Here is a 13,937-nt window from a genome sequence, read left to right as displayed (position 1 = left end):
TTATTTAAAAATATAAAAAACTATATCTAAACGCTAAACTCAGGATTAGATAACAAACAGTTTGAGATCTGTACATCTGAACAAATCCCTCACCCCATCTACTTTCCTAAATTTCTAATGTTATTAGTATGTTAATAGGACGGGAACTTCAAAATCCCTTTGTTTTTCTTAAACAAGAAGTTTAAGAATGAGGGAAAAAACTGTGCCGAAGCAGACTTTAGAGGTGAGCATTATCTCTCTGTTACACTCAATAAACTCTAATGTTTTACAGTTGTAATTAACAGGTTTTTAATCCTTTGATAAGATATTCCTGCTCCCACTGTTGAAGCATTAAAAATCCCAGTCTGGGATGGGATATGATCCGGTTTCCACCTCCCTCCTGTGAGAAGTTGAAATGTCTGCACTCTTGTTAAATCTTATCTACATATGACATGAAAATCCTCACTACCTCTATATGTGCATGGAAAAAAGAGATACTAGCAGCAGGCATATTAAACGTTTGATAGAAGGACATGAAACTGCAAATAAGCACAGACTAAAAATAGTCTCTTGGCTTTATTTTGGTTGTGGGACAAATAACACATGAAACACAGTAAGTTCAAAACTATCACATTCTTTTTATCAAATCATCAAAAATAAATAGTTTACACATATATTTCTACTATGTCATGGATCTAAAATGTACAATATAAAACTCAAGTAGTCAGTTTTCTACTATCGATGTGAATCCAACAAAAAGGAGACCTCCAAAGAAAATCCTGCATCTAAAACAAACACACATGTCATTGTGAAACACACCATCATTTACAAACCTAAAATAAATTAACGTCAACATCATAATTATATGTATCTTACTCATCCACATCCTGCAGCTTCAGTCAGTCTGTCATGGATATGAAGCAGAGAAAGAGGTAATAGGGAGGCAGAGCAGAGAGCAGTAGGTGGGGTGCAGAGGCTGGATTTGGCCTGGTAATGGCTTGTAAGTCTTCCAGTCTAAACTGCTTCCTGGTTTGGAGCATAGAGACACTTCACACCTGAAGACAAGACAGGCATGAATAGAATTTAGATGATATCTTTTACTATTTAAGAGGCAACATCTTGAACTAGTTCTGTGGTTTAATTAAAGCATTAAAATACCTGGTGACACTTTGGATGAACTTCTTTTCATCCTGATCCAGACAAACTGCAAAAGTTGTTCCATCTTCTCCACCGATCACCTGCACTTTATCCACCTTCACCTCTGATATGGAGATTTGCTGCCAGAGGGTGAAGACATGCAACCAGGGGGTGTTTCAAAAGGTAATTATTTATTTTCAGTATATATAAATATATAAACATCTCCTACCTGGTTGTAGCCCTTTTTGGACTTGGAGGACTGTCTCTTCAGCACTTCTGTCATTGTCAGCTGCAGACTCTCTTTTGAATCTGGACAGGCCAACAGAATGCAAATGAAGTCACATGACTCATATCAAAATGTAAAAAATGTCTTTTGTTGCCACTCACCGAGCTGCTCGGGCTTCCTGCATGTTTTGTAAAGGTTAATCGATGTGCAGACCATCTCCGTCTGAACCCACTGACCCCGCCCACTCACAGCCACCTGTGATCACAAGTAAACAGGATGGGCATAAAAATAGATCCTGCTGTGAAAATAAACACACAGTATGCACTGCTATTTATAATGCAAGAAATCTGTGTGGAGGATGAACACCTTGTTGTATGCAACACTCAGTGTTAAAGGCACAGCTTCTCGGTCTCCATCAATTCCAAACCGTTTGCTGGCAGCCCCTATAGAAAGAGCAAAGCACAAATGAATCTGTGTTTATGTGTGTGTGAGTCTATAAAGAGTCTATAAAGGTGATGCTGTTGTCTAGGTATGTTTTGCAGACTGTTACTAACCCATGGCTTTAACAGCCCTGGTCCCAGCTGTGTGTCCGAGCTCCAAGGAGTGAATAAACACCTCCTTTCTCCTCTTTCCCCCAGACAGGGTCAGCTATGTGAAGGAAGCAACAATTGTATTTCATTCTGCAAGCAGATGAGTGCTGACTGATGCTCGTTGTGCCCTGTGTGTGTTTGTGTCTGACCTCAGCCTGGTAGAGCTGCACCAGAACTGGCTGGTCTGCGTTTCTGCAGTAATAAAGCACCAACTCGGCCAGCAGGGGAAGCTGCTCTGTGCTGCCTGAGGTTGCTGAGACGTCCTCGTCCTTCGATGCGGCCTGAGTCATGTGATTTTCAGATAAGTCAGACTTTGACAAGGGATTTTTGTGCACATGGTTACGCAAAAGTCACCAATCGTAGGTGCTCAGGACAAGAAAAATAATCTTTACTAAGTGGACTCTTGGTATAATGAGTTAAAACCTGGAGGAGCATAATGGTGAAGGATTGGCACGAGTCTTAACCTAAGCCTTCACCTAGAGTTGACATTTCGCAAACACAAAACTAGATACCCTTAAAAGAGAACTCTGGCCATTCAGTTGTCCCATTTATAAAGACTTGTAAGACACATAGAATCGAATATCACTGTTTTTTTCTTTTTTGTCTATTGTCACACTAGGGAGAAAGAGGGGATTAGGTTGTACATAAAAAAATCTCAAATGATTTGTACTTTTCTCCTTTTCCTTGAAGGGAGGAATTCTACACCATTACGGGTTGTACCAATGACCTACATAAAGGTTTAAGTTGGAAGAATAGTCAATGCATCTTCAGCTGATTTATGTTGAAAGGATAGCATCGGTATAAAATGTACCTGACAGAGGACATCAGAGGACAAGCTGAGCAGACTGAGGACATTGCGTTCATACCAGGGATCCATCAAGCCCAACATCTGGGCTATATCTGTTGTGCTGTCCTCCACTAAAGCACCGTTTGACTCCTGTCAGAATAAAAAACGTATAAGGTAAAATACTTGGTTTTAAGTATAAAAAAATGCTGCTAAGGAGAAAATAGCACAGCAGTACAGTTCAAACTACAAGCTGTTGCAATTATATTTTATATACAGACAACAGAGAATAAAACTAAACAATATCTTTGTCATTTTCTTCTACTCAGAAGCACATAACTGATCCTGTACAAAAAAGATATACATATGAATGAAAAAATTAAATGAGATAGGTGTCAGGGTAGTAACTCTCACCATAGAAGCAACAGCTTTGGTTAAACTTCCTGCCTGCCCTTCTGTTGGTGTGTTGCCCCCTCCTGATGGACTTCCTGTTCTCTTTTTGATGGGAACAAAGTAAAATTGGAGTTTGCACATTCTGGTGAGTTGTGGACACTGACTCTCCTTCTGCTGCAGGTCACTGTACGCTCTGGCCAGCCGACCAGCCTCTCTGTCACCTCCAAAGACCACCACTTTCACCAGGGTCGGCACTTCCGCCACGTTTCCCTCATCGCAGCTCAGGATCGGCCTCCTACGGACGCACATGTGCTTCTGGGGGGTGAAGGGGTCTGTGGGAATAGTGGACTCATTCAGAGGATGGACCTGCCTTGACACGGACCTGGAGTGTTTGAGCTGTAAGTCTTTGCTGATGTCACCATGGTAACCCATGCTCTGGGCTCTGCGGCAGGTGCTAGGACTACGGGGAGTCTTGAAAAGCATGGAGAAACGCTCAATACCCAAGAGCGACTTGGACTTCTTCTTGGGTTTCCTTCTAGCCTTTGGTTGGGTTTCTTGCAACTCCTCCATGTCCTCATGTGCAGTGTCCTCACTGAGGTCACTTTCCACACCCGATGAGCTGGAGGGCACCGACCAGCTGGAGGAAAGAGAGTAGTTGGAAAATGCAGAGTCCCTCGAGGAAGAAGATACAGTGGAGATACGGTGGTTTTGAGACTCGTGATCCACTTTGTTTGAGTCCAGCTCATCTTCCTCATCCACACTGATGTCAATGCAATCCTCCTCATCTATTCCCGATTTGAGGAAACACTCTGACAGAGAATCCAGGTCAGAATCAACTGCAAGAATGTCTTTCAGAACATCTGATGAGTGAGAGAAATGGGACAAAAGTTGCATCAAACAGGACTGGATTTACATTTCAGATCTTTTCTTTGAACATTTGCTCAAACAGAACTAATTACCAAAGTTATCATTGTCCCATGAGCACGTGTGGCATTTGGGAATAGGCAACTTGAACATCTCAACTGTTCCTGATGAGAAAAAGGGATTCTGAGATTCTCAACATTCTCATCTCAATGGACAGTTTGTCCCCAATATTCTTCGTCTTACCAGTATCTGGGCAGACATCAGCAGGAGTGGTGAGGCTTTCTCTGAGCATCTCCATTTTGTGAATAAGAGCCTCTCTAGCCGTCCTGTGATCTACTGCTGTGGCTGCTGTCTCCATGCTGTCAGTTATCACCTCCAGGAGATGCTGCAGCTGCTCAGGCTGCTGCCTCTGGAGGAACATGAGAAGGATTATATTGAGAAAGAGAACAGAGAAGAACAAAGTGGAAGAAAGGGAGGCAGAGTGTTGGAATATCACCTGTAGGGAGGTTTGGAGTGCCTTCAGGTCATGTTTGGGGCCCAGAGCAGCCTGAAAGCTGTGCAGGATCAGAGTGGTTGTGATGTCTCTGCTGGAGTGATGGGTGGTACTCAGCTGCATAGAAGCTGACTGGACTTCTGGAGGGACTTCATCATCAGGGTTCAACATCAGTACCATTCTATTACAGACACATATACAGACATTAAGTTGAACTGAAATAATAGTTTTGTTTATTTTTTAAGTATGCTTTTGAAGCTGTCATTATATAATCCTTTCAACATGAATGAACTTACATGGTTTTAGAGCAGTGGATGTCATGGGAGACCGCTTGCTCTGTCCTCACAAGACGCTGAAATGAAATGCCTGCAAATAGAAAGATAAATAAATATAATAAATTTAAAAACAGGCAGTCACAGATATTGAGCATCAGCAAGGAAACACTGCCCCCTTATGGCCAGAATTACTTCTGCTAAATAACTGTTCAGATTGCTTCAGTGGTAAATATTTATCATTTTAACTGTAGTTACCAGTTTGTACAAAATCTTGCAACTATATCTTTACTGCAATATACAACACTGTGCAAAAGCCTTGACCCCATGCAGCAAGACAGTGTTTTTGTGCAATTGTTCACCAGACTTTGTAAAGGTCTTCCAAAGTTTCAACACTGACTGCTTTTTTTTTTTTTTTTTTTTTGAAGTCTCTTAACACTTACCTATGAGTAATTCGAGCATAAAAATAGCCTCTAACTCCAGGGATGAAGCAGTGTTTTGCCAACAGGTAACAACTTAGCAAAGAGCAGGGTCTAAAAACCAATCTAAAGCAGATGAACACTATCTGAAAATTATATCTAAAGTAAGGGAGAATTTAATAAAACAAAGTTCTTCAGCTGATCCATCTACTGTTCATTGCAGTCTCATCATAACTATTCTCTGTGGAAGGGTGTCAAGAAAGAGACAGAGAAAAAAAAAACCTCCCCAGAGTTGGAGCTCAACATTTTCAAAACAGTTTGGGATCATCTGGCTTTGGAAAGTCCTTCAAGAGGCCAGGAGACGGTTTCCTGAAGACTACATAAAAAATACAAGAAAGCTGGGGTTCAAGAATAAACTCTGTTTCGCTCATATGCTGTTTTTTAATTTTTGTTAGCATGTTTCATTAGACTGGATCTGCTTCTCCTTTTCCAGGTGATATATAAAGATATTAGCACTGAATATGGAAAGAAATTTGATGTTTTAATTTTAAGATTTGGCCCATTTCATTGCAGTTGAACAGCTTTGGTGCAACCTGGTGCTCGGAGCTCCTGCTGGATGATCTTTAGCAGGCGTTTGCAGGCAGAACTGCAGGGTTCAGGCCAGGCCAGAAACCTTTGGAACAACAGACAGGCCTCCTGCAGCACACCGTAGTCTGGAGCTAATGGAATCTGCAAAGGAAAGAATAGGTTTAAATAAAAGAAATACATTTAACTGTGTTTGATCTGATTGTAAATTATACCAACTCACTCTAAGAAGAGCTGAGGAGAACAAGAGTGTGAGAGGAACCACCAGCTCATACTGACACTGCTCCTGCACCTGGAAGAAGAAAAAACGTGAACTGAAACAGGTTGCCACACTTCACTTTATAATAAATATTTCAGACAGTGATGCTGCTTTTGAAAAAACTCTTCACCTCCTTTGTTTTCCTCAGTATTTTCTGTAGAAGGATGAGGAAGTTATGAGGATCTCTCTTCACAAGTTCCTCCAAACACCAGCGGCTTATGCACAGGCCAGCTGATGGGAAAGACAAAAACACAAAAACCTGAACTGAGCTGTATTTCTCCTTTTAGGTTTCATTCTGTCATCAGTCATAAACATGTTGTTATAACAGAGAGGTGATGAAAACACCTGCTTCTCTGGCTGAATTTCTGAATGAAGCTCTTGGTAGATGTCAGACCTGATGTTGCAAGCTACTCCTGTGTCACCACTTTCAATTCCTTTTTTTAGAAGTTGAACAATATGTCCTCAGTTAGTTGGCTGGATGTTTGAGGTTCATTTCTTTGTTTCCCTTAAATCATTCAGTAGCTTTTAAATGATGATTTAGTACCATTACCATTATCATTAATGTGCCGCCTGCACCCTTTTCCCATGTTTGAAGACAGTCTCGGTCCTCTCTCTTCTAACATCACCCCCTCTGCCAGAAAACTAGGTGTCATATTTGATTCCAGTCTTAATTTTCATCTTCACATCAAAAAAGTCACCCAGTCCTGTTTCCTTCACCTCCGCACCATCAGTAAAATCAAACCTGTCCTCTCCCGGCCCGATTTAGAAAAAGTTATCAATGCACTCATTTTCTCCAGACTCGACTACTGCAACAACGGTCTTGACAATAAATCCCTCTCTCACCTCCAACTTGTTCAAAACGCAGCAGCTCGGCTTCTCACTGGTTTTAGCAGAAGACAACATATTACACCTGTTTTAGCCTCGCTGCACTGGCTCCCTGTACATTTTAGAACTGATTTTAAAGTTTTACTGATTACTTTTAAAGCTTGTTTAGGTCTGGAACACGGCTACATTACAGAGTTACTGACACCCTACGAGCCTCCCCGCAGACTTAGATCCTCAGGCAGGTCCCTTTTAGCTGTGCCAGGGTCGAAACTCAAGACCAGAAGTGACCGAGCTTTTTCGCTCTGAGCCCCTCAACTCTGGACGACCTGCCTGAGGAGATAAGACTGTCACCATCAGTTTCATCTTTTAAGTCACTTCTTAAAAACACTTTTATCATCTGGCTTTTTTTTTTATTTACATTTTTATTTACTTTATTTATTTTCTAAATGTACTCATGCATGTGTCTTTTCTTTGTTGATTTTATTACCTTACTTTGCTGTGTGTTGTTCAGCACTTTGTAAACCTTGTTTTTTAAAGGTGCTATACAAATAAAGATTTATTATATTATTATTATTATGTGTGTTTTGTCTTTTAAAGTGTTGCCGTTAAAAGCAAGTACAGTTGGTGTCTTACCGTTCCAGAGCTGTTTGTCAGGAGTGTCGAGACTCAGGTGGCAAAGGCAGCGTTCAAGGACATGCTGGATGCGATCCTCAGTGCATGAGCTCTGCTCCATCATCTAAAAGAAAAATCCCAACATCCACAGACGAATGACAGAAAATAAAGCAACAGGAAGTCCACACGGGTTTTTGTTGTGCTCTTCAGAAGCCCAAACTTCCTGTTACCAATGTCAGCAACAATTAAAAAATCATTGTTGTTCCTGTTCAGACTATTAAAAACAGCCCAGGATAAAAGACTTGCTCATGCACAGATGCAACCACAAGTGTCCGCGGCACAGATGTCAGTGCAGAAAACACAGCCCAGCCCAGCACTTCCCACTGGTGACTCACAAACTGCGTGAGTGGACCGGAGATGAGCTGGTAGAAAACAGCCGTCACAACTTCTACTTTTCATTCTTAAAATTAACCACTGACATCTGATTTCATATGACTCATAAGCATTTTGCAGAAGGAAAACTTCTTATTTAATCCCTTAAGGTCTCTTTTAAAAACATGACATTAAATTGCAAGCCAATACTGAAGAATAAAAGCAAGAATTCCTGGAATTTGCTTTGTGGCAATCACAAGACCTGTGGTTGGGGTAAATGAACATTTAGTGACAAACACACAAACAAACAACGACCATATTATGTAATAGGCAGCTACTTAAAATTGCCAGCAGAGTTCCTCAAAGCAGGGTCTCTCTGCATTGCTAAACTCAAATTAGGCTACCCTGAGGTCAATGATAAGGAATCACTCCCCACTGGTACTGCTGGTCATGTTTGACCTCCAGGATGCCGAGGTGCACAAGGAAGCTGTAACTGTAACTAAAACAGGAAAAGGCCTCCAAGGAATGCATTACAAATAGGGACTTTTAAAAAATTGACTGATTTCTTTGTACAAGAGGAGAAAACACATCTTTATGAGATTAAAAAGTGTGAAGAGGAACAGTGGATTCCTGCTAAAACTTTACATTTCAGCTGCATAAATACACCAAAATAGATGCATGTGCTCACAATACTTTGACAGAAAGGATGTTTAGGTTTAATGTTATATTTTCAGTGGCTCTATGTGGCTAAGCAGTACCTGAAATATCCCACTTCAGCAAGCAAACCCATCAATTGTCTACTGAGGAAGCAGGTGTTGATCCATTGTATGCTGTCAGGCTGTATTGTCCAGCACTGCCAAGCAAACAGGACCAGCTATGGTGCAAAAATACCAGCCTGCAACGCTCTGATTGTTTGCTTTAAAAGGAAGCAAAGACCTGCAGCTCTTCTCAGCAGCTCTGTAATTCGCTATGCTAATACACACTTTTAATAATATGAAGTGCTGATTGCAGTCACATTCACGGGTTGTTAAAGAAGGGGAACAGGAAATATGCAAAGCTTTGCAGTTAGAGCTGATGTAAGTTGTGTGACAGAGGCTTGGTCCTACTACAGAGACGTTACATTCAATCGTACAATAAATTAAACCCCACTTTGCAGACCTGAGACACACACAGGATATATAGAATAATAAATGTACATGTTGCACTGTTATTATCTTGAAGAGAATCAAATTAAGAAGGATTTATCAGAGACATAATTCTTACCTAGTATGTCAGTAATCGCAGTTATCAGTGTCCTAGATCGTCCAAGGTTAACCACAGCTGATTAACCACATCCTCCTGTGTTGGTGCTTTTCAAAAATAGACCCTCCGACTGCACAGTCAAGACAGCGTGTGCTGCAAAACAGGAACTCTGTGAGTCTTTATGCTGAAGTGTTTTTTAAGTTGCATTGTGGCGATGCTGTAGAAGGAGGAGGAGTCTTCAAGCAGACAGAACTCATCAATCAAAAGTCCAGTAGGTCTGATCTGGTTGGCTGTCACTGCATCATGATCTGAACCTGGCAACGCTGTCACATCTGTGATAATCCTTCATAAAGATCTATGTATTTCTATCGTCAGAAATGCTTCTTACATATTGGTGATTTTGGTTTCCTTTATTTTGGATTTGTTTTTAATTTAGTATCCTCACACACACACATCAGTAATGACAGAGCTGCCATGCTGGGAAGCCAGCTGCCATCAGAAGCAACTAAAGACTCAGATAAAGACACTTCAGTATGTAGAGAAGCAAAATATCATGAATATAATTTGTGGACTTCCCACTCTAACACCTGAGCCTCCAAACTTAAATTAAATTAAATGAGAACATTTAGAATGAGATTTTTTTAGCTCTGAAAATCAGCTGAGACAAAAAGTGTTTAAAAGATGTTGCATGTTCCCTCTCTTTTTCACAGGTGAATGACAATTGAGATCTTAAAAATATTAAATGAAGCCATGTGGATGAATAAAAGTGTCTTATTCTTTTTTGTCTGTTTATTTCCATTGTACTTTTCAATACTGTAAAACCTTTTCATAATTTGCTGCAACATGGTGAAAATTCAAAAAAGAGGAAAACAGTTTCTGTTTAATCTTACAGATGCTAAAACAGCCGATACCCTTTAGATGTATTAGCTAGTAATAAATAGGACTGAACATTAAACCATCTAAAATAAGCATGTAAATGACAAATCTATTGAATCAGAAAATGCATTTTATTTATTTACTTTTTGCTTTATCAGTGGGTTTGGGATCCCAGCCCTGCATCTGCTGCAAGTCATTGGTGTTCTCACACTTTTTCTTACAAGTATAAAAGCCTATGATGTTATTTCTGGGCTGCACAATCGCCCTATCGATCCTGGTTCGAGCTTTAGCTGGAGCCTTTCTATTTGGAGTTTGCGTGATCTGTTGATCTACTGAGATTTTCACCCACAACCATCTCTAGGGTTTACAGAGAATGGTCTGAAAATGAGAACATATCCAGTGTGCAGCAGTTGCCTGGATGAAATGTCTTGTTGTCAGGAGGTGAGACAATGGGCAGTCTGGTTGGAGATGATAGAAAGGCAACAGGAACTCAATTAAACACTGGTTCCAACCAAGGTGTGCAGAATAGCATCTCTGACCACACAACACATCCATCATTGAAGCAGATGGGCAGACGACCACACTGAGTGCCACTCCTGTAAGCTAAGAACAGGAAACTGAGGCTATAATTCACACAGACTCACCAAATCTGGACAATAGAAGATAGAAAAACATTACCTGGTCTGATGAGTCTCCATGTCACTTCCAACATTCAGATGGTAGGGTCAGAATTTGTTGAAACAACATTAATTCAGGATGGATCCATCCTGCCGTCTCTCAATGGTTTAGGCTGCTGGTGGTGTAATGGTGGGAGTGGTATTTTCTTGGCATACTTTGGGCCCCTTAGTGGAATAGTTTATCCACCACTGTCTATTTGAGAATTGTTGCTGACCATGTCCATCCCTTTATGACCCCTGGCCATCCACACGCTGCTGTCTGTTTGGCCACAGATTCTCGTCCACGTCACAGTGTATATTCTCCCTTGCAATGCAACGAGGGAAGAAACTGCGTGCATGTCGCAACCATCCCTAATGATCTCCTGTGATATCTTCATACACAGCGTCCAAAGCATGGAGCAGGGACCTCTGATTTTCAGCCTGATGCTCAAACACTTTCCACCTCCAAGCGAGGACTAAGGGAAGGACAGCAAGGTGGTAGGAACACCATGACCATCCTTGGATTAGTAGTGAAGCAGGGCCTGGTGGGCGGGGTAGGAAGTCACATTGTCCCACACAATGACATAGTTTGGTAGGTGAGGCCCTACGAGACCTCTCTCAGTTTCAGAGCTCAAATCAGAATGAAGGTGGAAGTAGAAGATGTGATGCTTCTGTGTATTGTATGGGCCAAGACTGGGGATGTGAGTGGCCACACCATTCACAGAAATAGCAGCACACATAATGTAACTCTGGTGGCCAGTAATATCATAGCCACGTCTTCGGTGCTTGGCCACACACAAACGCGAGGGTGTGAGGGGTCTCATTTCCTTCCAATGCCATTATCCTCTACAATAGAGTAAAAAAAAAAATCGTCAAGTCAGTCATACGGAAGTTACACACCACAGCATCAGAAAAGTTCCACAAGTTCAGTATACTACTGGCCACTACTGCAGTGGTTCCAAACCTGGGGTACATGTACACCTAGGGATAGGCCTAAGCAGAGGTACTACTGGAGGTATTTGAGAGAAAGGGGAGCAGGAAATCATTAATGACTAGACTTAAATGTTACAGTAAAACCATAGATCTGCTTGGGAGGCACAAATTGAAGCTCCTTGACCCCTTTTCTTATCGTGTGTTATATTTTTTAAAATTAGGATTGTAATGATAATTGTAAACCCCAATCTTCTGTTGTAGTTTTTGGAAATCAGACGAAGAACACACTGAAGCCAAAAAAGTTTGGGAACCACTGCTTAATTATAAAAAGGACAGACAACCAGTAACTGACTGGTACTGCAGCGCTTTCACTCTATCAGAGTTCCTCTCAAATGTTACCCTGTAAAATAGCTTCATAGTCATCTGATGCTTGTTCAGTATCCGGTCTATTGTGGAGATGCTTATAGAGCTGACATTTTGGAATATGGCATTGTCTTGTAAGATTGCAGTGATAAATGATAAATCATCATTTTAAGGACATTTTTTGACTGATTTTAGACACGGGTCAAATCTGATCCATTGTAACAGAAAGCTAACGCATTCAGGAAGGTAAACTGAATTCTCTTGTATTTTTATCTGTCCTAATATCATTTATATACTGTAGACTTGCAGCCTATTTCTCATTTTTATTTCTTCTCTTTGATATGCAGTTCATAAAACCAACCACAAGATGTTGCTAGTCCCTCTTCCCTGCAGCACAGAGACACTGCAGACTCCAGCTCCGCGCCTCAGACGCAAGTGGTCCCCTTTTTTCTGTTACATCAGAGAGGGAATGGGACAGAAAGAGGCAGAGGTGGGCAGAGGTGTGACTGAGTGGACGGGCAGAGGCTGAGGGAGAGTCAGAGCCATCTGGGCAATTGCCATATCTTGTTTTTTATTTTGTTTTTCAAAAAAGAGGGGGAAAGTTGAACTATAGCACCTTTGTTTTATAGTGCGTAAACGGGATAGGCTGTTTCTCCAAATTCTTTGGAGTCCCAACACTTTCAGGCTGAGCAGTATATTTGGAGGTAGTGGTCTGGGTGGAGTCTCGTAAGATTATTTCCTACACATCTAGCATCTCCTTCCTCTGCGTCCTCCTCCCTCCAGTTTTCCTAATGTCTGTCTCTCCATCATTAGCTTTGATTTCCTCTTAATTTTGACTTCAGCGCTGCCATCTGATAAGAATCTCTTTACTCCATTTCAGCGCCTCCGTCCCTGCGGTGCTCGGATTACAATGAAAGGGATTTTGAAGATTTGGATCTCCCTGCTCACACTTTTTGCGCTGACCAAAGGTGCCTTCGGGGGATACGGGCTGAGCATGTTTGCTGCGCAGTCTTCCCCTCCGGATCCGTGCTATGATGAGAACGGGAACCCTCGGAGGTGCATCCCCGACTTTGTCAACTCCGCTTTTGGAAAAGACGTGCGGGTGTCCAGCACCTGCGGCAACCCGGCCGCCCGGTACTGCGTGGTGACAGAGAAGGGAGAAGAGCGCACCAGGGACTGCCACACGTGCGACGCCGGGGACCCCAAGAAGTCTCATCCACCTGCCTATTTGACGGACCTGAACAATCCTCACAACCTCACCTGTTGGCAGTCTGAAAACTACGTGCAGTACCCGCAGAACGTCACCCTCACCCTGTCGTTGGGTAAAAAGTTCGAGGTCACTTATGTCAGCCTCCAGTTCTGCTCCCCCAGACCAGAATCCATGGCAATCTATAAGTCCATGGACTACGGCAAATCGTGGATGCCGTTTCAGTTTTATTCCACACAGTGTAAGAAGATGTACAACCGGCAGAATAAGGCAGCAATCACCAAGCAGAACGAGCAAGAAGCTATTTGCACGGACTCCCACACGGACATGCACCCTCTGACAGGCGGCCTCATCGCCTTCAGCACCCTGGACGGCAGACCGTCAGCGCATGACTTTGATAATTCCCCGGTGTTGCAGGACTGGGTGACCGCCACGGACATCAAGGTGATCTTCAGCCGGCTGCACACGTTCGGAGACGAGAACGAGGACGACTCAGAGCTGGCGCGCGACTCCTACTTTTACGCCGTGTCGGACCTGCAGGTCGGAGGACGATGCAAGTGCAACGGACACGCTTCAAAATGTGTTAAAGACAGAGAGGGGAATCTTGTGTGCGAGTGCAAACACAACACGGCAGGACCGGAGTGCGACAGGTGCAAACCTTTCCACTATGACCGACCCTGGCAGCGCGCCACGGCCAGGGAAGCCAACGAGTGTGTCGGTAAGACAGACCCTCTATTTTTCATTTTAATACCTCATTGTGGAAATATTAAAGCTCTGAATATCTTTCCCGACTAAATCGTTTATGTCACAACTGGTCTGACAAATGTAGAAATTTGTGCTCGCTGTTATT

At 42.3% G+C, this 13,937-nt stretch overlaps 2 protein-coding genes across 3 annotated transcripts in view; one reads left to right on the top strand and one right to left on the bottom strand.

Annotated features, from left to right (window-relative positions):
- Positions 1–548: 548 nt before the first annotated feature.
- Positions 549–9,201, bottom strand: LOC121634189 (phosphoinositide 3-kinase regulatory subunit 5-like). 2 transcript variants are annotated; one of them, XM_041976704.1, is made up of 18 exons: positions 9,074–9,201; positions 7,460–7,562; positions 6,132–6,232; positions 5,966–6,034; positions 5,751–5,886; positions 4,763–4,832; positions 4,470–4,647; positions 4,217–4,382; positions 4,069–4,137; positions 3,131–3,969; positions 2,744–2,869; positions 2,082–2,213; positions 1,897–1,990; positions 1,709–1,785; positions 1,504–1,597; positions 1,346–1,425; positions 1,138–1,256; positions 549–1,034 (listed from the first exon to the last, which is right to left on the bottom strand). In XM_041976704.1, exons 2-18 carry the CDS (start codon positions 7,560–7,562, stop codon positions 887–889), a joined length of 2,601 nt encoding a protein of 866 aa, XP_041832638.1. In that variant the 5' UTR covers positions 9,074–9,201; the 3' UTR covers positions 549–886. The 2 variants fall into 2 exon arrangements, with proteins under 2 accessions (XP_041832638.1, XP_041832644.1); XM_041976710.1 differs by lacking the exon at positions 9,074–9,201 and having other exon boundaries at positions 549–764; positions 856–1,034; positions 7,460–9,016.
- Positions 9,202–12,376: 3,175 nt separating this feature from the next.
- Positions 12,377–13,937, top strand: part of ntn1b (netrin 1b) — a 41,964-nt gene continuing 40,403 nt past the window's right edge. The window contains exon 1 of the mRNA XM_041976787.1: positions 12,377–13,805. Coding sequence (XP_041832721.1) covers positions 12,791–13,805 — 1,015 coding nt within the window. The 5' untranslated portion in view covers positions 12,377–12,790. The remainder of the gene's footprint in view (positions 13,806–13,937) is intronic.

This window comes from Melanotaenia boesemani, chromosome 2 (assembly GCF_017639745.1).
Source record: "Melanotaenia boesemani isolate fMelBoe1 chromosome 2, fMelBoe1.pri, whole genome shotgun sequence".
Taxonomy (NCBI): Eukaryota; Metazoa; Chordata; class Actinopteri; order Atheriniformes; family Melanotaeniidae; genus Melanotaenia; species Melanotaenia boesemani.
Note: the sequence above shows the minus strand (reverse complement) of the source record. Positions and strands in the feature narration are given on the sequence as shown.

Bases quoted from the DNA above. Each gene is read 5' to 3' on its own strand.
- LOC121634189 (XM_041976704.1), bottom strand. From the start codon at position 7,562: ATGATGGAGCAGAGCTCATGCACTGAGGATCGCATCCAGCATGTCCTT. The intron at 4,383-4,469 runs GTGATATTCCAA...ATGTTCCTCCAG, and splicing joins CACTCCAAACCTCCCTACAG to AGGCAGCAGCCTGAGCAGCT. The intron at 1,598-1,708 runs GTGTTCATCCTC...TTGTGATCACAG, and splicing joins TGAGTGTTGCATACAACAAG to GTGGCTGTGAGTGGGCGGGG.